This window comes from Scleropages formosus, chromosome 22 (assembly GCF_900964775.1).
Source record: "Scleropages formosus chromosome 22, fSclFor1.1, whole genome shotgun sequence".
Classification (NCBI taxonomy): Eukaryota; Metazoa; Chordata; class Actinopteri; order Osteoglossiformes; family Osteoglossidae; genus Scleropages; species Scleropages formosus.
The window spans coordinates 6797071-6822995 of record NC_041827.1 but is presented as its reverse complement, the minus strand read 5'-3'; the positions used below and the strand labels follow the sequence as shown (position 1 = coordinate 6822995).

General features: G+C 42.9%; 1 protein-coding gene across 3 annotated transcripts; it reads left to right on the top strand.

Annotated features, from left to right (window-relative positions):
- The first annotated feature begins 1125 nt into the window (after positions 1 to 1125).
- arhgap4b (Rho GTPase activating protein 4b) lies at positions 1126 to 25925 on the top strand. 3 transcript variants are annotated; one of them, XM_029247875.1, is made up of 24 exons: positions 1126 to 1172; positions 4932 to 5481; positions 7127 to 7298; positions 8227 to 8389; positions 8661 to 8723; positions 11219 to 11392; positions 11648 to 11776; positions 12695 to 12916; positions 13431 to 13532; positions 14094 to 14276; positions 14451 to 14535; positions 14719 to 14746; positions 17113 to 17140; positions 17292 to 17352; positions 18267 to 18344; positions 18498 to 18626; positions 18719 to 18824; positions 19106 to 19333; positions 19537 to 19592; positions 20139 to 20310; positions 22182 to 22280; positions 22968 to 23117; positions 23584 to 23659; positions 23872 to 25925. In XM_029247875.1, exons 2-24 carry the CDS (start codon positions 5415 to 5417, stop codon positions 24058 to 24060), a joined length of 2760 nt encoding a protein of 919 aa, XP_029103708.1. In that variant the 5' UTR covers positions 1126 to 1172; positions 4932 to 5414; the 3' UTR covers positions 24061 to 25925. The 3 variants fall into 3 exon arrangements, with proteins under 3 accessions (XP_029103708.1, XP_029103706.1, XP_029103707.1); XM_029247873.1 differs by lacking the exon at positions 17113 to 17140 and adding an exon at positions 15663 to 15759; XM_029247874.1 differs by lacking the exons at positions 1126 to 1172; positions 17113 to 17140 and adding exons at positions 4403 to 4715; positions 15663 to 15759.

The following is a 25925-nucleotide window of genomic DNA, read 5'->3' as shown; positions in this document are numbered from 1 at the left end:
AAAGGGTTGAATTAGGACACTGAGTGAGGTGCTTAGCAGTCATATAATTATGCTGATCCTTTCTGTGGACTGTGGGGGGAAATGCATAACCCTAAAAGGTTTACTTTTACCCAAAACTGCAAAGGTTACAATATTTTTCTCCTTGCATACTGAAGAAGAAGTAGCTCTTTAGCAATGACAGATTCACCAGTTTGGTGCATTCTAATTTGCATTAATGGTTCAGCAATGCTCAGTTCCTGTATTTGCATGGTGCTGGTGGTGTTCTGTGCATCTCATTGCTTTGGTAGTTTGAAAGTAAATTCAGAAATGTAAATCATACTTTTATTATTTCCTGCAATGAGGCTATTTTTGCAGCATGTGCAGAAAGACTGTAATGTCATGAGACCTGCGTGTTTTGATTGTTACACATTAGAGTAAAATAAGACCCCTAACTGCACAATGATAAGGAGTTTCATCTCAGCATCATCTGCAGCACTCGTGCACTGGTCTGGCTGATTACGGTATATTAGTCCTCTGGGATAAGTGTGTGTGTATGATGGGGTGATGGTGGTGGAGGCGGGGCAGCCACTGTGTGTGTGTGTGTGTGTGTGTGTGTGTGTGTGTGTGGGGGGGGGTATTGGGCAGTATGATACAAGGTCATAAGGGAAGCACTTCATAGCTTGAGAAAGATGGAGGGGGTGGGGGTGGGGTTGGGGTGGGTGGATGAAGAGCACATGAAATGAGACGGAGGGAAAGAGACTGGGGGAACAAGACGGCATATTCATGTCCAAACTCATATTTATAGTAAGCCTGCAAGGAACTCAGTGGGGGGGGGGAGATGGGGGCGTGGCTTGCATTATGACATTCGTACTGCCTCAGAATGAGGAGAGTGTGACAGAGAGAGGGGGCTGTGTCTGAGTGTATCAGGGAGGCAGGCCGTTTCTGAGCGTGTGTCTGAGAGCGAGGGAGTAGACTGTGTTCAATGTGTCAGAGGGAGCAAGCAAGAGGAATCAAATTGGTTCCATGAAATCTGTGTGACTCAAACACAGTGTTCTCTGTATGTGAAAGGGAGGGAGGGAGGGAGGGAGGTAGGGAGGGAGGGAGAGCGAGGGAAGGGGAGAGGAGAGGAGAGGAGAGGAGAGGAGAGGAGAGGAGGAGGCACCGAGAGGGAACAGAAGACTACAGAGAATGAGGTAAGCCTTTCATCTTCTTCATTATTTATACATACGAACGTGAGGTCTGCCTTTTCGAGACGCGTGCCACCTTCTTGGCGTGTAGACGTACACGTTTACCTGCAGTGCCACTGTCTCTGTTGCGTTTGTGCGGAAAGAGCCTTATATGTGCAGTGTGGTTTCAGGTTAGGGTTTTTGTGAGGATGTTACATGCCGAGTAAACTGTGTGTCGAGTTGGTGTAGGGAAGACCAAGCCTCGTGTCAGTTCAATTTTGTCTTGTTTTTGTTGACTGTTAGGAACCAGTGGGGGAGGTAATACACCCTCATCATAGTCTTGACCGTATTTCATCTTTTCGTGGTTTTCGGTGCAGCGATGCCTTTCTGTGGAGCATCTCTCTTTGCTGCATACCTGGTCAGCGTATGTGCTTTTCAAACCGAAGGGCAACGTTCACGCTGAAGCGCCAGATCCGTTATCGGATCGTGAACTGTGCGCAGTTAGAAAGAACTGATATGCAGCTTGTTTCTCCTTCCTCTTCTCCATGCTACATGTGCACAGCAAATAGCCTCGTCGCTGCTCGCAACTAAAATGCATAATTCTCGCCTTTTTCTTTCGTACACTGGATTTTTTTTCTCTCGTGTCAAACCATCTATCAGGCCGTATCACTTATCATCATTTCTCTTCTAATGTTACACTCTCATCCTTCCTGTGCTGTAGGGTTTGGTCAGTGTGTTTCGTTATGATTGATTTCCTGATGACGGTTGGAAGATCACACATGCAGAAAGACGAGGGCAGGAATAAAATGTAAAGGGAAGAGTAAAAGGAGAAGCAGAGAAGGTAAATGAGATTGAAAGGCCATGACAACATTTCACATTTTAAGACATGAAGGCAAGCCAAAAAAGGATTATTAAAAAGATTCAGCTCTTGTACAGTGAATTAGTGTAGGGAGTGTGTGAGAGGGAGAGAGAAAATGAGGAAGCTGACAGTCTGTGTAGCTAATGTGTTAAAAATGAAAAAGATAGTCTTTTGAAAGCTGACAGTTTATTGCACCACCAATACTGCTCGGCATGTCTAATTAAAGACCCCAAACTCTTCAGCGTAGCACACATGTCATTACCTGTCACCACGGTATACATCTGCATGATAGGACAATTTGAGTTTCTCCACAACAGTTCTGTTCTAACATACTAAAATGACTGCAGTCATGTTTATATACCCATTTTTACCGCGTTGGAAATGTATTTCTTCCTTGATTTTCCACACAGGAACTGATTTGCTTATTTTGTGACACAAGCTGTCACCAACATATTGTACAGTGGAGATAAGTCATGCGTGACCCTGCTCGCCTAAGCGGACCGTAACGGCGCCACCGATACAACCGCTCGTGTAATGATTGACAGCAGCAATAATTTTCACCTCTGCTTAACCACTGATGTAAAAACAATTCAAAGTGCCGCTGCTTCCATCTACATTGACTCCAACAGGTAGAAGAACCTATGGTTTAGCAGACCTCTGCAAGTTCTGCAGGAATGACTACGACATACAAAATTTCTCAGTGCTGCTCTGATGACAAACATATCACAGCTTAAGCAATGTGTCAACAGTGAGCTGAGCACCAGCTCTCCCCACCTGAACCTGCTCTACTTGCATGAATGGACCCTGTTGAGATGATGTTGACGTGCTGGTGGAGGGCAGTGTGCATGTCAAAGCAGCTGAGTCAGACCCATGCGTACAGTAGTGCTTTGTGCTTATTTTTGGTAACTTGGATTCCATAGCCCCTTGCTGTTGACTTGTGCAAGTTATGCTTTTCTAGTTGATGTGCTTCTGCTATTTTTGCTTGGCTGGTCTTCCATAAGAGAAAGGCCCATCAGCAAAGCACCTGCTGCCAGTTTTAAAGTTGCTCTTTTGCTGAGAGCTCTAATCACACACCCTTACGCACGGCACGAGCTGAAGACTTACTATTTCTACCACGGCTCTGAGCTTTGAAGATGATTCTTCCACGGCTTCCGTTAGAAGATGTATTTATGGCCTTTCATATGCAGCTGCTTTTGTGTACATGGAGTGGTGACACTGGTGTTCACGGTGTGCTGTTCTAAATGGCAGTTGTGGGCTACAGTGCAACCGTCGAGGCTCTGGCAGGTGACTGACTGAGAGCAGAGGCTGCCGACCACAAGTTGTGGATGTGGGCAGTGATGACTAAATGTGGTTTACCTAGTGGCCCTGTTGATTATTTGGCTCTTTCACTAGTCATCTTTATTTTTCATTCTCACCATTCAATTCTTTGCCCTCCCTCTGTGTTGGTTTAAATTAAATTCACCTCTATTCTCAAGTATACAAGTACGATAAAACGTAGTTTATCCAATTCCTAGAGTGTGATACACCGTACGAATGCAGAGCATAGAGTAGTCCACATTGAATTAGCAACAGATATAAGTGGAAGCTGACACCATTGCTTATACAGTGCAAGTCTCTAAAGGGTTAAAATTAAATAAAAACAATGCAGTCAAACCAAAGAATGGAGCAATTAGCAAAACACAGTAAAAACAAGCAGTGATTAGGAATATAACGCATATATTCACTTTGTTCAGGGAATATTCGTCATAATTAAAGCAGCTGGGGGAACAAAGTCTAGACTGTAACGGAATTTATACTGATGACAGCCTTAGGAAAGATGATGTTCCTTAATATCGTTGCATCTGTACCATCTCCCAAATGAGTAGGGCTGAAGCAAAGTGGTGAGGATAAGTTGAGTCCTTCATGATGATGGCTGCTCTGCACAAGCTGCAGCTGAAGTGAATGTCCTCTGTGGCTGCTGGTTGAGCGTTCGTCATGTGCTGAGCAGTTGTGACACGTTGCAGGACAGTGCGGTTTGAGCTGGAGCAGTTATTGTACCATGCCATGATGCAATAGGTCACGATTCTCTCATTTTCACAGCGGTACAAGTTAGACAGCAGCTTGGGGGCATTTTGTGCCTCTTTAACTTCTTCAGAAAGAACAGATGCTGCGCTTTCCTTGCCACTGCCAAGGTGTTGAGGGACCATGAGAGGCCCTCTGAGATATGAATACCAAAGAACTTAAAACTAAGGGCCCTCCCTAATTCTTCACTATTGATGCAAATAGGATTGTGTTCACTGGTTCCAATTTCCCCAGTCAATAATTACCTACTTGAGTTTGTTGATACTGAGAGCCAGTTTACAGTTCACCATCTCACCAAATGTTGCCCTTCATCATTGGTTTTGATCAGGCCTACTACTGCAGACACAAAGGAATTCCACTAGTAATTTGTTTGCTGTTGTTAACAGAAACACAGTTGTGGATGAACAAGGAGTACCAGAGGGGCTGAGTACACATCCTTGTGGAGTATCGGTGTTCGGTTAGAGTAGAGGAGATGTGGTCGCCAAGCCTTACTGGAATCTGCTGATGAAGAAGTCTAGGATTCAGCTGCAGAGAGGGGCATTGAGAGCCAGGTCATGGTGTTTTGAGGCCAGTCTGATGGGACCTCTTGTACTGAAAGCAGAGCTGTAATTGATGATCAGCATCCTCACATATGTGTTTTTGCCTTTCAGGTGAGTCAAAGCAAAGGTGATTCTATAGTATAGCAGAAATAGCATCCTCTGTTAACCTCTTAGTACAATATGCCAACTGCTTTTGCACTAAAGGGGCAGGAGAACGAACCTTGGCATGAGTCATGACTAATCTTAGAAAACACTTCAAAATATAGTGAGGTTGACTTCTCACTTTGTTTTTTCTTTCTTCTTTTTTTTTTTTTTTTTTTTTTGCAGGCGAAGACAATCAGTTTATTTTCAAGGCTCAGGAATTGCACAAAAGCATAAATTCAGAGGAACTTTCCCGATTTTCACGTCCCTTTTAAAACTCAGCAAAGGGTTATCCACAATATTTTAGCCGCACGTTTCCGAAATATCTCGAGCGGTCTCGCGCGGCTGCAAGGACATGCCTGACCAAGAAAGGCACAACGCAGGCAAGCAGTAAAGACCAGTCACACACCTGGAAGGAGGTTCGACAGCAGGGTGGGTTGAGTGCGGACAGGCTGGCCAGCCATCGCCAGCGAGAGCAGCTTTCCACACGTGCACTCGAGCCGTCCTTGCTGAAAACCCTAGAACGTGAAGGACTTGTAGACCCGGCCGCCCAGGCCATCGATTACTCGAAGCAATAATTAGGACAGTAGCCGAGTGTCCATCGACAGCGCCATTCCCACCAGTGCAGGATTCCCCTTGCGAGTGGACTGTGCCCCTGGCTGAGAGACGATGACATCGCATGGAAAACTGAGGCGGGAGAAAGGAAGTCTCGCGGAATATGAAACGCAAATCAAAGGTACGAAAAAAAAACGTTCCCCTCTGTTTTTCACGTTCCATTCACTCAGTCTGCACCGCATCTCCTTGCCCCTCTGCGCCGTGCCCGCGTTAAGCGTTGCATTTCATTGCGCGCGCTGGGTGTGTGGGAGTGTGTCGGCCCATGCGTGCACGCACCGTGTGAGTAAGCGTGCACTGGCGTGTGCGCTGTGTGCGTGTATTTATAGAGCGTATTAGTGATGCTGTCTCCTCGTGTTGAATCAGCCCTCAGCCCGGAGCCACGAGAACCCAGGGGTAGGGAGCGCAAGAGTGGACATCTAATGTGCGCCCCTTGCATTAACACCGTAGTCAGCTCTCGCTCCCTGGGCCTCCATAAAATGGAATAAATGTGCTTTCATTACACCTCTGTTGAACTAGACCTTCAGTTTTTAACCATTCCTTCTCCCTGGGTGTGCTGTCTGTGCTTCTCTCCCTCCAGGTACAGTTTATGGTAACTACCACGTATTGCAGAGACCACTGGTATGCAGATGGGACAAGGAGTCAGATCCTATTCTTGTTAATGTCTCTCTTGACTGTGCTGGAGCAGACATGGACTTAATGTTCTCTGTTATGGCTGTTTCTTCACACAAAAGCCCCTCCTTTGAACCTTTCTCTGTTGCTTGTGACAAAACAAGCCACTTATATGAAGCATTTTTTCATGCTGCACACATTCTGTGAAAACGGTCTTCATACGGAATCGTAGCTGGTCGTGTCCTTGACAGTTAGAAGCAGCGCTGGACAATACCGTCCAGAATCCTGGTCTGGACACGGCTGCCTCGCGTAGGATAGCCCTTCTTTGATACTTGCCCTGTGCCACCTTATTGGGCACTTTCAGGTTCATCGTCGAAGTATTTAATTCTTCAGCAGCGCACAGACTCTGCTTACTTATATTAGCGTATTTGTGCATGTGTGTACGATTTTCGCGTTTCGGAACGCTGTAATTTGTTCGAAACTTTTAAGCATGACGCTTCCTCCAGATTTATATTGAGCTAAAATTCCTTGTGTTGTGTTTTTATGTTGTGCTCATTCTGTCACATATCTCGTTTAGCGATTGCTTTCCCAACAACTGCTTTTGTCTTTGTTAATCCGGGATTACTTGCTTACTGTGAAAATAACACAAGATCGGGTGTTTGGTTTTGTTTGGCCGTGCTTTACGGTCAGTGACAGTCGTTCCGTAAGTTGTCAAGAATAAATCCGGTCTGATTGATTAGTTGACTTCTGATCAGCGGTCCCCCCTGCACCGATGATCCAGCTGAGTACTTGCAGCTGTTTCACACCCCCTCCATCCACTGGGTCCCATTGTCTGCCCAGGCTCTTCGGTTCCAGTTAAATGCCACTTCACACCCTCTTCGACATAAATATCCAGCATTCATTTGCATCACATTTGGTCCAGATAGTGCTAGTCTAGTCAGTGTCATGTGCCTCTTATTCCATATGAAATAGAATTCCTTTGTGTGACTGACTGACCAAGTGGGAATTGACTCCTCCACGCAAATTTGTGTTTCACCCATTCTTGGAACAAATGCAAATGTAGGCTGATTGTTTTCTCTTTATGAATCTGAACACTGTGTCCAGCAACCCTCGCAGCTCTCTCCTGAACACCCCAAACCCCACGTTCCTTCTTTTAGAGGTGCGCAGTCAGCTCTCGGAGCAGCTTAAGGTCCTTGATGCGCAGCTGGAGCAGAAAACGCAGCTGCTCCAGGACCTCAGTGACTACCTGCGTCGCCGGGGGGAGATCGAGGGGGAATACGCTCGTTCCCTGGAAAAACTGACAGAGAGGTTCACCGCCAAGATAAAGAGGTGATTGTACAGGGTGCACAGGGGAATGGGACCATGACACTGGCAGCCAGCTAGAGCAGCCAACCCCCAACCTTACGGCAAAGGATTTTCATATTTGCCCAGCAGTGTCTGCTTCTCGCTAATGGCGACCAGACGTGACTCAGAATTTTATTTCTCCCAATCTTATTTGCGTCTGGCAGCAAAGTAGTTGAGATGCGTGCCATTTAAGTGATGTTAAATTGCCTGTATCTTTGATTTGTTGCTGTAGGAACAGATGCCCTATTTAACACCATATTACCATATTTTACAGACAACTCTGTTATCTTTTTATATTCCTTATATCTTTGCATTTTTTTTTTTTTTTTTTTTTTTTTTTAATAGAATTGTGTGGTGTTTGTTAAAGCGACAAATTTACCGGCCAGTCGTGTGTACGGCACAAGTAGCCCTACTCAACAAATTATGTTCTAATTAAACAAGACCACTTAGTTTTTAAACCAGAGATGGAAACATCAGAATGAGAGTAAATTTCTCTGCGCACATTAAGTTGCTTGGCCCCATGGTTCACTGCATGCATGGCTGCTCTAGGTGGCCACAGTGTCATCAATCTGCTTCGCTCGCAGGATTTCACACACCATTATTCATGTAAGCACTTTCTGGGTTTGGAAATAGCCTTGAACACTAACTTGGGGGTGTGCAGGTGTCACAGTTTAGGGGTAAAAGAGGTGGGTATGTGACTAGGCAGGCACCAGTTCTGGTAATTTCCAAGAAGGGGGTCAGCTGTTTTCCCCTTGATCAAGCTGCTTCAGCTGAGTTGCAGTGAAACTAAAATGCTTATAAACAAGCAGTTAAATGACAAGTTAAATAGATTGTATGTGGATACTGACGCTGCAAAGCAACCGAACGATGTTCCATAGTAGTATAACGTAACAGCGGCGCCCTGTCCTACCAGAAAGGAGCAGAGCGAGCAGTCGGTGGCCCAGTGCTGGTCGGTGCTGCTGACCCAGACCCGGCAGGAGAGCAAGGACCACAGCATCATCAGCGAGTACTGCAGCAACACCCTGACCCAGCGCCTCTCCCACTGCATGGAGGACACATGCCGGCTGGCTAAGCGGGTAGATGCCTCCTTCCATCCCTTATTTCCAAAAATAGAGGAAAACAACTTCAAACAACTTTTTACATGGAATGAATCTGTCAGAGCCTTTACTTCTTTCTCCAACAGGAGTACACTTATATACTCGTGTTTCGCATACTCGGAGAGCCGCACTCAGGCTTCGTCCTAACTTTTACTTGTTTAGTCTGTCGTTACCTGTGGTTTTCCTCCTATCGGGCCGAGTGATCGCCTTTTGTTTTTCTGCTCTTTCTAACACTTTGTTTTCTCTTTAGAGCAAAGAAGTTGGCCTTCAGATCCAGGATGAGCTCCTTAAAGTGACCATGGAACTGCAGATCGTAAGTTATCTGTGCGTCTGGTTGTTTGTAGGACTACAGCAGGAAGAGCAGGAAAAGAAACAGGGCTGTCTCACAACACAGCCGTACTACAGTACCCTACTTCACCGTACTACCACGCAACAGCACACCGCAGCCACTTCACCACCACACTACATCATATTACAGTACTGCACCAGACTTCACCGCAACCATTCTACCGTACTGCTTCACAATATACAGCCTCTAGTGTAGTGGTTAGCGCTACTGCCTTTGCATCCACAGGTTGCAGGTTCAATCCTCACCTCTGGCTGTAGTACCCTTGAGCAAGATACTTACCCTAAATTGCTTCTGTGAAAATTACCCAGCTCTATAAATGAGTAAATAATTGTAAACTTAACACTGTAAGTTGCTTTGGAGAAAAGCGTCAGCTAAATGAATAAATACAAATTTATACCATACCACCATACCACATCACACTACGATACCATAACACTACACAGCACCACAACACCAAAACCATAATATACGTTAAAAATACCGTACAGTGTTGCAGTGTAGTGGCTCTTGGTGTAGTAGCTCTAACTGATTTAACGTCATGATTAAATTCAGTTGTTTGTTAAAGCAGTGAACCTTGATGCAATCATCCTGGACAACTGCAGTCAGGGATGACTGTTTGTGCTCGTATCTTTGTTTAGGAATGGAGGTAAAGTAAAAGATTCTTTAGCTAAATAGGTGTTTCAGATATTGAGCTAGATGCGTACCTGGGAGATAGTTCAGCTGTGTGAGGAGGTGTTAGAAATGGTGTCTTATAGCGTTTATGGGATGAATTGGTATACTGATTTATTTGTTTTTATACCATTTATGAGTAATTTTACAGAAGTAGCTTTTTATCATGTGAAAAATTTCTGAAGTTTGGTCTATTGTTGAATAAATCATAATACTATAATACTTGAGTAAACCAGTAAATGCCCTTTTTTCTGCCTAAGCAATCAATGACCTTCTGCAATGTAGTGTAGAATATATTAACACATGTCTAAGGGAACTAACTGTATAACTAAGGGAAGAGCTCACATTACCCTGGTTTGGCAGGAACTGTACCAGAGCTACACCTTCAGGGCAGAATTTTTGTTCTTTATTTTGAACTTCTTACATGCTTCACTGTCTCTTTCTGTATACGTTCCATCTCATGCTCTGACATCCGCCAGTGCTGATCTGCTGCAAGTAACAAAGATACTGTACATATTCCAGAAGGAAGGCTGAAGCAGAGTTCTCATTTTAAAAACCAAATATTTGGAACATTTGCAACGTTACTTTTTTTTAACAGACTGACTGCCTAATCAAACGGTTTAAAAAGCAGGTCAGGACTCTCTGGATTTGGCTTTTTCATTTTGGAATTCATCTTCTGCTATTTTTAAACGTTACTTTATTTACTTTGAGTTTTTTTTTCCCTTTTTTTTTTTTGTACATTTTCTCTTTTATTTTTTAATGCCCTTTGTTAATGCTCATATCCTTATCTTATGTCTCTTTTAGTTATTGTAAGGTATTATTGTTAGCGCTATTTATAGGCCTCTTAGTATGTCCCTTGGGTGGAACGTGTGTGCCTGTGAGGTTGAGTTGTACTGGCTGTGTGGTCACGTGGTTAGGGGTCGAGTGCTGTGGGGCAGCAGGACTGTACACTCTGCACCTAGCACTATTTTCTCCAATGGCAGTGCCCTCCCTCGCATAAAAGCCGGCCTGATGCACGTCCTCAATCTCAGACAGTCACCTCTTTCTTAGAGATGCCCTGCAATTTAAAAAAAAATATATATATATATATACACACGTATATATTTGCCCAAGCTGCTCCTATAGGTTCAGTGTTTTTGTCCCTCACTTTAGGGAACTCAGATGAACATTTACATTTATTTATGTAGTTGATGCTTCTCTCCAAAGCAACTTACAATTAGCTACCCATTTATACAGCTGGGTGATTAGGTTAAGTACCCTGCTCAATGGTACTACAGCTTGAGGGGGTATTAGAACCTGTTATATTTGAGTCCAAAGGCTACATCTCTAACCACTATGTCACCAGTTGCCCTGAACCATGTGTTCATCGCTTAGGGCTTCAGTCTGCCTTCTCCTCAGGGACTGTGTAAGGTGAGAAGGGGGCAGAGCAGTTTCTTTGGCCCTTGTTTGACTCAAGGCTAAATTGGGCTTTCAGTGTCCCACCTCCCTTTTGGGATAAGGATATTGTTTATTATGCAAAAAGCCCTGCCAAATGCTTTACATTTCACACTCTGCCAGTCTCTGAACCTTTTGGTTTTGTGTTCTTTATCTCAGATTGACAGCTGCTCCCTCCTTTTCAGAGTGCACCGCTAATCCTGTTTGTAACCTGCCCCTTGCACAGTTGCACAGCAGTGCTGGAAACTTTCAAATTATTTCAATGAATAATATGTTCTTTAACTGACCCCCCCCCCCCCCCCCCCCCCCCCCCCCCCCCCCTTTCCTGAAAAGTGTATTACTTTCTTTTTGGTCAGGCGTTAAAGACCTATCACCAGTACCACATAGACTGCCTTGCTGCTGAGGTAAAATTAAAGGAAGCTGCACGATTGGAGGAAAGGCAGACTGGCAAATCAGCTGACCTGGGACTGGGCCAATCAGGGGGCCAGAGGCGGAGCTCTGTCAAGAAAATGGAAAGACTACTGGAAAAGGTAAGATTCTTCAGCTGTCTCTAAGTGCATTAACAACACTTGCAAGGATTTGGCTTCTCTTTTTTAATTTTTTTTTTTCCCCCATTTGTACACTAATTATTGATCAGTCATTAATTTTAACTATAATTCTATTGGAATTTGTTATTATTACAGTGAAAACAAAGACATCATTCACTAATACACAACCCAAGTTACTCTGCCAACAGCCAATGTTAAAATCACACAACTTTGATTTTGTTTCTATACTCCATGCAGAGACAAGGAAAGGTCCAGGAGACCCAGCTGAAGTGCACTAAGGCTCGCAATGACTACCTGCTGAACCTGGCTGCTGCCAATGCCTCCATGAACAAGTACTATCTTGAGGACATCTGCACTCTTATTGATGTGAGTATATGTTCTGTGTCTTCTCTACATATTTTAGTCATTGATATAGCATGCTGTAGTAAAACTTGTCTTTTCTTGGTAGAGGCACAAAATATTTTAAATATGTTTAGGTCAAATATGCTAATTTCAAAAGAGTAAATTGTTGTAGTCAGACTACTATAAATCAGTTAGTTTAAGCTCTACGCTAGACTTGATGGGCCTCATTTTCCTTTTGAAAGTTGCTGTCATGGTCGCCATGGCAGTTTTGCCAAAATGATAGGTGACGGTGTAGCTATGTTTCATTGTGTTTGCCAAGATTCCTTTACAAGTGCTCTCATCCAGGACTGTCAGCCAGGTGCAGAGGTGTTTATGCAGAGGTTTCCAAAGTGTGTATCTTTGGTGCAGTTTATCAGTTTGCAAAGCTACGTTAACTTGTTCCACGATTTTTAAATATTTTTTGAGGAACTATGCATTAATAAAAAATATTTCTAAAAATAAAAAGAAGAATCTTGAAAAAAGTAAGCGAGGTAACTAACAAAGTGTTCATTTAACAATTAAAAATCATCCAAACATCCAACAATCCTTGCAGCACCTTTCCTGTTGCTTTCTACTGTGCAGAAAGTGCATATCCATACACACGAGTATAAATATATGTTATATACACCCATCTTAGTTTTGCTTATATGCTGGTGTCATGGATCTTTATTGCCTATATGCCTGCACAGACCATATATAAGTTACTTTGTTCCAGTATCAACATTTTACTTACTCGCTCAGCATAATCTTTCTAAATAGCCTTCTCTGTCATTAAGTTTCACATTTTAATAAAGCTTCAGCTGATCTGCTGATGTATGTTTTTATAACTCAAGTTTTGTCTTTTAATTGAAGTGCAGTGACAAGCACTTTCCAGAAGAATTTCAACACCATGTTCTTTTGCAGTGCACTGATCAGGGGTACCACATGTCCCTGTCACGGGTGATGCGTGGATATCTGTCCAGCCGGTACAAAGCCCAGCAGAACCTACAGAACGGACTGCAGCAGCTTGACACGGCTGTGACTGGCCTAAGCCAGACCCAGGACAGGGATGCCCTGCTACAGGCGCACAACACCACCTTTTGCTTGCCCTTCCGCTTCCAGTACCAGCCCCACGAGGGGGACCAGGTAGCGACAGAATCTGTATATCCACACAAGTTCTTATAAACACCTCTTTCCAGTTTAAAGTGCAGCAGAGAGCCAGGGAGAGATCTCACAGTTTTATACATGAGAATATAAAGAAATGAAGAATCTTGATTTGCTATTTTTGCTGCATACTGGACTAAGATAATGGTCTAAAGATATACCGTAGGTGCAGGTCCTTGTGTACGATGCTGGAAATTCATCTACCCCTTAAAGAGAGACAGTTTCAACTGGTATAGAACATTAAACCATGAAAGGCATGAAGGCGCATTTTATCTTCAGCATTAACAGCATTATTGTCAGTGTCCTATTTCAGAGGACTAAACACTTCTCACTTATTCTCTTTTCCGACACTGTCCCTTACGTTGTCCTTCTGTTTTGTTCCATTGTTCCTCTTTGTGCTTTTTCATATTTTTTAAAAATGGGGACAGACTACATGTGTAATGGTCACAGATGTGTGAGAAAAACGGGTGGTGCTTCTCCCCTGTGTCTGTTTCAGGTATGTGAGGTGAGTGCAGAAAGTCAAGTGAGATATGAACTGGAGACACGTTACCAGCAGCTGCAGTCCAGGCTTGCTGCCATCACTCTGGAGACCGAGGAGGTACATACTGCAGTCTCACAGAGTTACGCATTACACAACACACAATTACACTCTCGTAGACAGTGTCCAAACTAGATGTTACACAGGACCCGTAACATTCTTAATACGTCAGTAGTTCCTTTACCACCACACAAAATTATACATTTTACTTCAGGGCTTCTTAAGCTGAGGACCATGGGGATCAGTGGATGTCCTTCAGGGAGTCTATGAAGTGTAGGCTTGCTTTTAAAATAACACTGTTTAATTGCAAAAGAGTTGAAAACAAAATAAAATATTACTATGCAATTACCATCTGTGGCATAATTCTACATGAGAATAATAAAGTAAAATATATTCAGTGCACTATTTTCTTAAAATTTATTTATGGTCCTTTTTTTATTTTTCATTTGCTTTCATCAGATTCTTAAAGGGCTCCATGGTGTTCAAAACGTTAGGAACCTCTGCTCTACATGAACAATGCATGTTTCACCAAGTTATTTGCTGGAAAACTTGGTGACAATAAAATGTTACCATGGAGATACAAAAATGCCCTCTCTCTTTTTTGCATCTACCCTTTCTTAGGTTAGCAAAACTCTGAGAGCCACACAGTCTGCCCTCCTGGACAGCATTTCCGATGATGACTGCAATGTTGCCCCTGACCCTTCCACCACCCAGTCACAGGAGACTGGAGATGCATCTGGGACCAAACTTAGTTTGGCAAAGCGCCGAGCCAATCAGCAAGAGACCGAGACCTACTATTTCACAGTGAGAATTTTTTCAGTTGGAGATGCAGTTTGGGACTTAAGGCAGTTAAAGGGAAATTTTCCATCATTATTCCAATAAGTAGAGCATAGAGAGAAATAGAGTAGAACAACAAGGATAATAGCACCAGTAGTTCAGTGGCCATGCTGTTATGAATGCGCCCAAATCCTCTTTCAGAAAGTGAAGGAGTACCTCAACGGCAGCTCCTTGATCTCCAAACTTCAGGCCAAACATGACCTGCTCAAAGAGGCCATACAGAAAGGTACAGTATGCCTCTCATTAGGCTACGTGACTGCTGAGAAGCATTTCTTCACGTGAACCTTATTTCTGTCTATTCCATGGTTATATCATTAACGTCAAATGATTTTTGCGCTTAATTTTCAAATTTACCTCAGGAGACTCCCTTTCTCTTTCTCATCTTGAATCTTTCTGTCCTCATTTTCAGCTGAAGCAATTGACAGTGACCCATCCAGGTATGTTAATAGCATAACTGAACTTGCCACTGTGTGTAACGTCATATAATCCATCTTTAAAATGTGCTTCTGGGATGTAAAACATTGAGGCTCCCTGTGAGCTTTCACAGTGATAGTTAAAAATAATGAATTAATGGACCACAATAACAAATTGTGATCAAGGCTTTGGATAATCATAGTACAAGGTATTTAACATCTTACCCTGTGTATTATTGTATGAGTCCAATATCAAGGCAGAGACATAATGTCCCTGATTTGATACTAATACCAACACTGATAATTTTGGATTAAATATCAAAATTGGTATGAGTTAGTCAAGGTCTGTTTAAGTGTGCAAATTTGATATTTGGATGAGAGAAAGTCCAACTTTCAGCAGTCAAGATGAAGAACAAATACTGTACATACTTGTACTAATCCAACTCGAGTCTCGAGCCTCAACTTAACTTTTCAGTGCTTCTTTTGTGTAGCATGTGGTCCAAAGTAACACTTCAGCAGGTAAATCTGCTGAAATAGTGTTTCGGGCCACTGACGCTAACAGGTCAGTGTCACATCGGAGAGGAGAGCACTGTATTTTCATGTTTTTAATGAAGGATCTTTGTTTTTATTTATATGTGCACAGTATTTAATGAGTACGTAAATGATCAGATGAGGTTCCTGATAATGGATTTTTAAAATGGCAATAACCACATTTTTTCTGATTGGGTCCTGAAAGTGCAAGTCAGCAGTGCTGTTAGTCTGATTGCTATACTTAGAGCCCAGAATTTCAGTGTCTCTCACAACTGTTGCAATATCTTCTTTTAGGCTGCGTGTTTATACTCGATACTAGTCCAGCCGGGCAATGTGTGTATGTGCATGTGTGCCTTTTGTAAACGGCATGACCACGTGTCACAGCGCAGTACCCATGTGTATCCTCCAGAGGACACTCCAATAGGTCAGTGCGCACGCGGAAGGCTCGGCCCTGCTCCCAGTACAACCGCAAACTCTTCACTGGAGACATGCTCTCCCTCATCCAGGTACCCCCTCAGTGGCTTTCTGTTGCCACTGCCCTTCGCTGCCCACTCCCGCCCTGCTCTCCGTCTCTCAGTGATGCCCTCACTCTTGCTGCTGTGTGCTTTACTCTGTCCTGTCGGCTGACAGTCTCCCCCACTGCCTGAAGGTGACATGCTGTTCGGCCCGGTGCCAACCAGCCCTAACGCAGACTGCGGGACACTGGAATGGGCAAAAAGCCTCCTCTCTAGTCTAAAAGAATATAAATGACAGCTTGTCCTTTGCGCCCGCTGTGTGGTAATAAGCTTAGTTGGTGAAGAAGCACCAGCTCCGACTGTCGCTCTGTCAGAGGGTCGGGATCTCCGAAGCGATCTCGTAGGGACCACCTGACCGCTATACGATGGGAACTCACTTGCTAATGAATGCTTATCACGTGTGTGTGGCTGTGAATGCTGCTGCTGTCTACTTGCCACATGGCAAGTTGGCTACAAAAAAATTTATTTGGTTGCTCGAGTGGTGTTTTATCACTGCTTGTCTTACTCTTTTTACCCCTGTATACATCTGGACATTTCCCTGGGGTGGTTTAGGTTGAGCACTTTTGATCATGTAGTAGCACCATCAGCCTTCAGGTTACAAGACCATGCCCTAAACCACTGCCCCATGAGCTCTTCCTTTAGCGGCGCTGCTGTTCGCGCTGCCGACTAGGTCCTGCCAGTCCTATGTGTCTTCCGCCGTACGTGATCCTCTTGAGTTTCGTGCTGCCAAGCGAGAGCCGGACCGAACCCCGCGCTTTCCTGCCGTGCTGTGCTCCGTCGCTGCCATCTGCTGTAGTCTCACCAGCGATCTCCCTGGCCAGGGCTCGCCTGTCTGTCCCGCTCCCTTCCGTGGTGTTTCTGCCGGCGGCTATAGTCTCCCTTTGAAGAGCACTCACTTTTCCCACACTAACATCGCCAGTCACACTTTATATTAAGTGGGCAATGAGCCTGTAGGATTCTGGTACTTCTCTAACTAATAGTGATGGAGCAACAAGCAAGTACCATGAAATACTGGAATAGTGAGATAGGGTGTGGTTCAAGGGTGTACGTAGGTGTGGGGCTAGAGAACATGAACTCGTGGGCTCTACGATTTTGTGTACTTTTTGTGCTGTACTTATTCTTTAGTTACTCTGGTATTTTGCCCACTTGTTATGGTGTGGGACTGAGGAGCCCTGCTCTGACGCTTCATACTTAACCCAGTCTCTCTTTTGTCTGTGTGTTTTCCTCCCTCTGGGTATTTTCCTGTCTCTCACCCTGTTCCTCTCTGTGCCGGCCTGTCCCTCTCTCCCGCTCTCTCTCGCTCTGCTCTCCTGCACTCAATGCTTGGCTCGATGTGACTGCTAGGAGGAGAAGGCGAATGTCTAGGACGCAGGTACAATTCTGTGTATGTTTCATATGCGGTTCTCTGTGTTTAAGTATTTTGCCCCGTTAATTTTGCAACGGTGCTGGTGCCAAGGTCTGTCGTACTCGAAGATGACAGCCCAGGTAGCAGTTTACACTCACCCCTCCCCCTCTTTCTGCAGAGTTCAGGGCAGCAGATCCCCCTCGTGGTAGAAAGCTGCATTCGCTTCATTAACCTGCACGGTAAGTTACTTCAACCATTAGGGGTTTCGGCTTTTTTCTTTCTCCCCATTTACCCTATAGCTCCTTAGCGCATTTTCAGCAGGTCTCACCCTGTCACATGTGACGACTCCAAAAAACGACGGACAACGCTGTACTCGGAAACCTTTCAAGCATCATTTTAATTTATATGACCAAATCCCTTACCGTTCCCTAGATGTGTTTATGAATTTCCAGAAGAGCATGAACATCAAATAGCTGGAAATGCATGTGCACGTTTGTTGCAGTCACTCGATTTTGTAAATATTTAACTGGTATAGAACAATTACTGAGATTGGATGAGTATGTCCAGGGCTGCTTCTGCGTTTTCAGCTGAAGCAAAGCAACTACATTGGAATTCTCTAATGTATGGTTTTACTCTTGTTTGATCTTAGCTGATCCCGTGACACCTTTAGCTCCGCTGAGGAACGTAATGAGTATTATTAATCAGCACCTGCTTGTTTTGCTCTGATCTGATTGGTAACGAAATCAGTGGGTTTTATAGTAGGTGCCAGGTATGAATTTACTGGCTACAGCCAAATTCCTAAGGAATAATGCATATTAATTTTTAGAGATGGGTAGTTTGTAATAGAGAATTTCCTGAAAAGTGTGCATGATACCAAAGTTGATGCTTTCCAGACTTATGCAGGATATACTTGTTGCTTTCTTACACTGTCCAGCCATTTTTACCAGAACACTGTAATGCTACTATCTATCAAATACGCTGAAATCAGTGTCAACATCTGTTCTACAACGCATCATGTGTCCAACCTTTAAGAAGATACAATTGACTCACTTCTTGTGTTGGTGAGAAACTTAATCATTCTTGCCGTGTCATCAGATCACTGTATGGATGCTAATTTTAGGACCGAATTGTGTGTGTTTGTGTGTCAATTCAGGTTTGCACCATGAGGGCATATTCCGAGTGCCGGGATCTCAGAGTGAAGTTAACAGCATCAGAGATGCCTTTGAGAGAGGTATTTTTCCCCTTTAAAAACATTTCCAGCTGAGATTTTGTCCAGCTTCTTAGGGGGGCTGTCAATATGCTGCCTGTACACTGCTCCCACCCGCAGTTGGATGCTTATGAGGAGGTGTGCTGGTTATTGACGGCTCCCCTGTCTGCTGTCTAGGGGAGGACCCCCTGACGGACAGTGAGTGCGACATCGACTCGGTGGCTGGCGTGCTGAAGCTGTACTTCAGAGGACTAGAGAAGCCGCTCTTTCCGGAGGAAAGCTTCAGCCAGCTCATGGAATGTGTCCGTAAGACAAGTTTCGTCAACAGCTTAGCAGTGTGTGTTTCCATCGATACGCGCCGCAGCCTTCGCTCTACTGACTCCTTTTTCCTTTCACAGCAATTGAGAATGTGGTGGAGAGAGCAGCCCAGATAAAGTCTGTTGTGTCCACCTTCCCCCGACCCATTGTGGTTGTCATGAGATACCTCTTCGCCTTCCTTCATCAGTGAGTGAAACACAGAGGCTATCTCGTCTATCCATTTCTTTTATCCCTGTGAAAGATGAGGAAAGTGGAGAACCTTGGAGCAATATTTCACATGAAGCCCTTAACAAAGCGACAATTAGAGGTCGTAATGGCATGTAATTTGTGTACGCGTGCCTTTGGGCATGGGTGACGTTCACAGCCTGTCTAAGGTTTCTTGAGCGAATTGTACTCCCTGTCACTTACTTGTGAACTCTGAACCTATTTGTGTGTGTTTGCGTGTGCACGTATGTCGCTCTGTGCAGTGTTTCCCAGTACAGTGATGAGAACATGATGCAGCCCTATAACCTGGCCGTGTGCTTCGGGCCCAGCCTGCTGAGAGGGGCAGAGATGGGCGATGCTGTCACCCTGCAGCCGCAGATCAATGCATTGGTCAAGACCATGATCCTCCACCACGAGAGCATCTTTCCTGGCCCAACAGAGCTGCCGGGCCCTGTCTACGAGAAATGCATGACCCTGGAGCAGGAGTACTGGTGAGCCAGAGAGCAGTGTTTTTAATATTAAGAAATTACCTCCAGTTTAGAGCTTTGTGAATTAAAAGAATTGTATAACTGATGTGTTTTGGAAACCATGCAGTTTTAAACTTTCAAAGGCTTCGTAACTACTATGCATAGCGTACAGGCATGTCTTCCATGTGACTAAACACCTCGAATTGTGTTTTTATCTGAATGTTTAGTGAACCGATTCCAGAAGAAGGAGATGGAGAGTCTGAACCACTGCACAATGAAGATGGTAAGATAATGTTAAAGCCCTAACTTTCTAAGTCTATGTGATTATGCAGCAGTTTAGGGAGTGAGACACTGGGAGTTTGTTAGAAATAGTGGAGAAGGTTGATGGTTTTCGTAGCTTGGGTTTTTGATCACAGCTGCGATCAACAACCTGTACATCTGGACTGGGAGTTTGTACATCTACAGTGTAACTGAGATTATATGGCAAACTCCTGTCTTCTTAACATCGAACACCTTTAATTGCATGTTTAATTGCAATACTTGCATTTGCATTTATCTCTTTAAAAATTTTGTGCAGGTCTACAAATGGTTAAAATGTATGTAAAATCAGTTCATCTATATAACAAAGCAATGCAAAAAAAAATCTACTCAGTAATTTTTGGAAAGCGCCGTTTAGTTTGCCATGTATTGTAATTATACAGTAGATTTTATGTAAGAGACTATGTACAAAAAATTAATTTAGCGTTAGCTTTTCCAAGGCATTTTCTGAACATAGGTAATTGCTGTTACTTGTCATTGGTCACGTTGTTATATGTTGTCTCCTTTGCAGAGTGTGATGCGGTGGCCGTGTTTGATTACGTCGCTCGCTCCCCAGCAGAGCTTTCCTTCAAGCAGGGGGAACACCTGATACTTCATGGCAAGGCCTCATCTGATTGGTGGAGGGGTGAAGTGGGCGGGGTCAAGGGCCTCATTCCACACAAGTACATCAATGTATCTGAAGGGTAAATGTTTTCTTCTCTTCATTCATTGTACTCTGCTGAATGACTGCTGTTACTGAGTGACTGAATGGCTGTCGCTGTGCTGTGTACTCCATCCATTTGTTACTGAGTTGTGCATGTACGGTACAGCAAAAGGGGATATAATGAGCTGACTTACTATTCAGTAAAAGGGCATTTTACCTTCTTATTATATTCACTGCCTCCTATGTGTTTCACTCTGCAAAATGTGTGGACATTATGCTTCTACTGTATAATACAACCAGCTGCTGTATACACATTTGCTGTATATACATCTCTTGCTTAAGAGGGTTAATTTGTTCCGTGAAATCACCCCTTTAGGCGTATTCCCATTTTGAATGATAGAATTATCATCATTTCTTATGAGAAAAAATTATCATCGGTTCTTGGATGAAAAACGTGTCATCTAAAATTAATTAAAAATCCAAAATAAACAATGTTTTATGCATGACACGGATAACACCAAAGTGTTTTGTAATATTTGTGACAAAAAATATTATTTTTACCTTGTTTTGTGATAATATATTTTCATCCTCTTGCTCATTATCAATAACTCCTTGCCCATGTCACATTGTAAAACATATTTACACTATACTGTTTGAGGTGCTGTGTAGTGTTACTAGATGTGCTTTATTTGAGATGAATGCTTTATTTATACTAAAGGTGAATATATATTATCAAAGCTGTTTATATGACCGTGGCTCACGTGATTGGCCATGTGCATGCAGCAGCATGAAAGGAGAAGGGGAAATGTTCCTATCACCTTCTATTTAAACTTTCCTGGGTAGTAGGAGGGTGCGCGACCCCACCAGAGAGAATCTCGCCATCATCCTCAGCAGTCATTGTAAACACCGAGTTTCACGTGCCCTCAGCCCTGCTCTCTAAAGGAATGCACATCTTCCCAGTGATTTAAATAGCTGAGCTAATTTTTCTATTTTATATTTCTATAAGGACTCGAAGGACCCAGGTGCGTGCCCAGGCTCTGATACCATTGATATAATAATATCATAATAATATTGTAAATAAATTATCATAATAATAAAAATAAATAGTCATAATAATATAATAATAATGTAATTAAGAAGAAGAACAGCATATAGTGATAGACTGGCAATTAATGGTTGTGATTGGTTGAGACTCAGTATGACAGGATGTTGTTCTCCCATGTTGCTTTTGGCTAACCATAATTTAGTTTTTGTACATAGTTAAATGAATTTATTGCTTTCTCTAATTTTCTTAAATATTTCCATGACTGTTCCATTCCATGTTTACTTGTTGTTGTGCTGACTTACTGCTCTGAATGGATAAACAAGGATGAGATTTGTGTTGTGCACAATCACCTATGTAAGGTTTACTCTGTGTACATGTGTGGCTGACCTACCTGTTGCATGTTTATCAGGATTATTCAATGAAACAAAATGACTACATGGTGAATATAAATGCTGTTGTGCTGAATTTATAAGCCTGGTACATGAAGAAAATACTATGAATGATTCCTGCTCGGGACAAGCGGTTATGAACATTGGTTGGTTATTTTTAAACATTCCGTGTTCTCTTCCACGCCTAAAAAGTTTTATTTTGATATTTTAATTAATTTTCCGTGACAAATTTTTCACCCTGGAATTTGTCCAATGGGGCGATTTAACAGAATAAATTATCCTCGTATTTGAGGAATGGGTGTATATTGTACTTATTCATATGTATACATAAGCAATTAACTTTAATGTGGATCTTTGCATTCTCTGTTTTATGGTTTAGAGTTGGTATTGAAAATAGAACTTCAGTTCACCTTGCTCAGCCATCCGATTCACACAACATCACACTTGTCCCTTTCTGTGCCATACTTTTACCTTCAGGGTAGAGCGCAAGCACGAGCGAAGCAGAAGGGAGGATGGTCGAGGTGGCAGCACTGGAAACTTAGCAGAGGAGCAGCAGACAGTGGACCATGGCACCCGGTATCCAAGGAAATATTTTTGTTGACTTCTATTCCGCTGCCTTTGTAGATATAGAGTTACCAGACTGGGCCACGCTTTTTGAAAGGAAATGTGTACTATCTACATACTGTGAAGCTTAACATACAGAAATAGTACGTTTTCTTTTTTTTTGGATTGTTGTATTTTACTTTCCTTAAGGATTTACTGTTCTCGGATCAAGAATAGTCAGAAATTTATTATATTGATTTCACATGGATTTTATTCTTTATGCATGTTGCAGTTTGGCAGAAGCGATAGTGCAATAATAGTTACAGGAGCTTTATGCTTTAGCTCAAGATTTGAGTTTCAAATACCAGGAAGATTCTTGCTTTTTACATGAATTTCATTCCTTTTTCTGTGTACTCTTCCATTTATAAGCTGGCAAAGTTTGAATAGTCATCTTTGTATGTCCATATGTACAAGTCCATTACATATTAAATAAGAGCCTGTACATATAATTTATTGGATTTAAGCTGAATCAGTCAAGGCTCCTTTTGGCTGTCTAATATATTGATTCTAGTCAGCTTTCTGTGGATTCAGTTTGACCTGAATATGGCATTGGGGGTCCCTGAAGCAGCTGATGTGCATCTATAGAACTCTAACCTGAGGTCAGAGGAAAAATCCATGAATGAACACAGAGCTTCTTATGTTTCTCGTTGTCCATGGCAGTCTCAGAGTGAACAGTGACAGCGCGTCACTCCCTAGCAGACAGAAGGGCGGGGGAAGCAGCAGTCCAGTTCGAAAGCTCACCTTACAGCTGCCTGAGGGGCGACTCATCCTGCCTCCCCCTTCTCCTGGCCTTGTCCGCCCTCCAGCAGGGTATGTATGTGCCGCAGATGAGGGGTCCTCGAATATCAGTTCTCGGGCAGGTTTTTGCTTTTTCTTCTTGCAGTAAAAATGAGTTACACCAGCTTTGACAGGTAGAAATGTAGGCAGTTACATGTAAGTGGAGCAGTTAAGTCTGGGGAATGTGTTGGAGAATAAACCAGCATATACACGTCCCTCCAGGAGATGAATATGAGACACCTGCTGCAGACACTTCACTCATGTTATTCACACGTTATCAGCAGGCCAACTGCCAATTTCTCCAGTCCTGAAAGAAATAATATTTTGCTGTTTGGCGTCTTCTACGGGTGTTTTGTGCGTACAGAATGCATTTTGAAAATGCTTTGAGTACACAGTGGCTTTTGCCAGTATTTGTTGTTAGGAGCCCAGAATTTAATGAACACAAAGACGTTATTGCCTACTGATTTCTGATTTTTGCTTTTAAATCTTTTTGCTGCAGCACCCAGGAGAGGAGAAACACCTTTGACTCACTGAGACAAATGGGTGCCGAGAGACAGACAGTGATGGTTGATAAGGTAAGCATCCTTGTTCTAAAACTGTAAGGACAGTAGAAACTTTGTATTTTTTTTGATGGTTGTTTGGAGGGTAAGGTAGACATTATGCTTGCAGTTAGTTGTTAATTTTGTTTGCAAAAGGATAATTAGCTTTTTTGCAATAGGCTATTTGAATATTGACCATTTCCTCACTTGTCTTTCTTCCTCGTGATGTTCCCTAACCTTCCTTGCAGGAGGTCAGTCGTCAGATGAATTCGGTCTTCAAGGAGCTTCTTTCTCGACAACCCCCCCTCGATCCCATTGTCACTGCCTCCCCCTCCCCAGTTTCCCCCTCGCCTTCGGGTGCTCGGCCCCCTCAGAAGAAGGGAGGGTTTGGTCTGAGAGGAAGAACACTGTTCAAACCTGCTGATCAACAGGACTGAACAAGAGTGGGGAAAAAAAACAAAAGAATGAGCGTAAAGGTGGGAAAAACACAAAAGAGACGGAGGGAGAGAGACTTGGTTAGGAAGAGTGGAAAGAGGGCAAGGACTTCAACTTCAGACAATGACATGTCTAAAAAGTAATTACATACAAGTGAAAAGATATATATTTTTTCCAGATGTGCAGTTATGCCACATTGTTTCCTTTTCATTCTCGGTCCCACATCCTGTACAATACAGTGCAGTTCCGTAGTGTGTGTGCCATTGTATCACTGTTGTGTTACAGAAACATTATCACGCAAAGGGGCTAGTCATTGCTGAAGAGGTACTGATGATATGGTGCACCATGGAGCACCTCTAGTAGCAGAGAACAGTTTTTTAAATTTATAATTATGTACATAATTGGTGAGACAGTCAAGGGAAAAGGATAAAGTCATTTTATATTAGTGACAGCAGAGAGATTTATAACTACATAGGTGGACTTGTGCCTGAGTGTATGAGTAATGGGAACATAAAGAATGGCTTGTATGAGTGCCAGCTAGTAGACTTGAGGCACTGAGTGTGTGGCTGGAGGTCTCCTTTGGATATCTGAACATAAATCTGATCTGGAACAGCTCTCTGATATCACGCCGTTAGAGCCTGCTTTGTGTCCGTTTTTATAATTTGTTCAGTGTTTCTGATTCGTATCAGCCATTATTCATAGGAGAGCAGCTGAGCTGTGATTTTAACTCAGCAGTTTGTTAATATTTTTTTCAGTACAGCTTAAATAAGTCAAATGATATTTTAGCCTTTCAAAAATTACTTTATGTGAGGTATTGTATCTATTAAAATGCGTGTTGTGCCAAAAAAGGTTTTTTTTTTTTTTGGTCCATTTCCCAGAATTCTGTTTTTCTCCTTTAAGTCATGTTCATGGAGATGTAGGGGAAGTGTGCTGTTTGCTAAATAAATAAGCCATGCAGACTGGAGCTGTTTTGTAAATATGAGTGTGAAAGTGTTTATGAGCCTTTAAAACAATGACTGGAACTTAATTTGCAGTACAAGTAAGAATCCAAAATGATTGCCGTGTGATGGGATTGCCAAATTTAGATGTCGGTTGGAGTGCGATTTTCAACACTGCTGAAACTGAGCCACTTTTAATTAATAGCATTCCAGGAGTTTGCTGATTTGAGACCATGAGCAGGTGGCTCAAGGCATGAGTCTTAGGAAAGTGACTGGAAGTGTGCTGCCCTCTGTGAAGGAGGCCAGATTGTACTCAAACTCATTTATAATTATGGTTTTGCTAAAATGTGTTTTCTCTGTAGCCATATTTCATTTTATTACTGTGCTGGGGTGCAGTTATTTTCAGGCTATACTAAAAAATATTTTGCCCGTGCAGTAAAAGCCAAAATAAAACGTGATTTAACTTGCTGTGCAGCAAATCCACTGACGTCCTGTTTGGGGTTATAGGTGTTGTTCAGGGGAAAAAATATAATACTAAAGTGTGGATGCCCAACGGCTTTTACACACATTTTTCACAGTCTCTCACTCAAAGCACACAGCTTTAGTCAATGGCGTCATGCATGAAATTTTATTTAAAAAAAAAAAAAAAAAACACCAAAAGTGCAGGACTTTAGTTCAGTTCAGCTTGCATTAATGAGGTCAGAGAGAAAAGGTAAATGACCGAACTGTGAAAAAACAGACAAGGATGGAATGGAGAGAATCTGAGCCAGAACACAGCACCTTTTCTCAACTATTTCTTCACAAATGACAGATATTCGCAGCCATTCATCTTACTACTGCTACCACTATTGCTACACAGACACTGGTGAACTCACTTCCTCCTTGTACTCTGTTTGATGATGTCACTGAGACTATTTGTTGTTGAAAAG

Coding starts and splice junctions, on each gene's coding strand:
- arhgap4b (XM_029247873.1), top strand. CDS start 5,415: ATGACATCGCATGGAAAACTGAGGCGGGAGAAAGGAAGTCTCGCGGAA. Junction 11,777..12,694: donor ACATCTGCACTCTTATTGAT/GTGAGTATATGT, acceptor GTTCTTTTGCAG/TGCACTGATCAGGGGTACCA. Junction 23,118..23,583: donor CTTGTCCGCCCTCCAGCAGG/GTATGTATGTGC, acceptor TTTTTGCTGCAG/CACCCAGGAGAGGAGAAACA.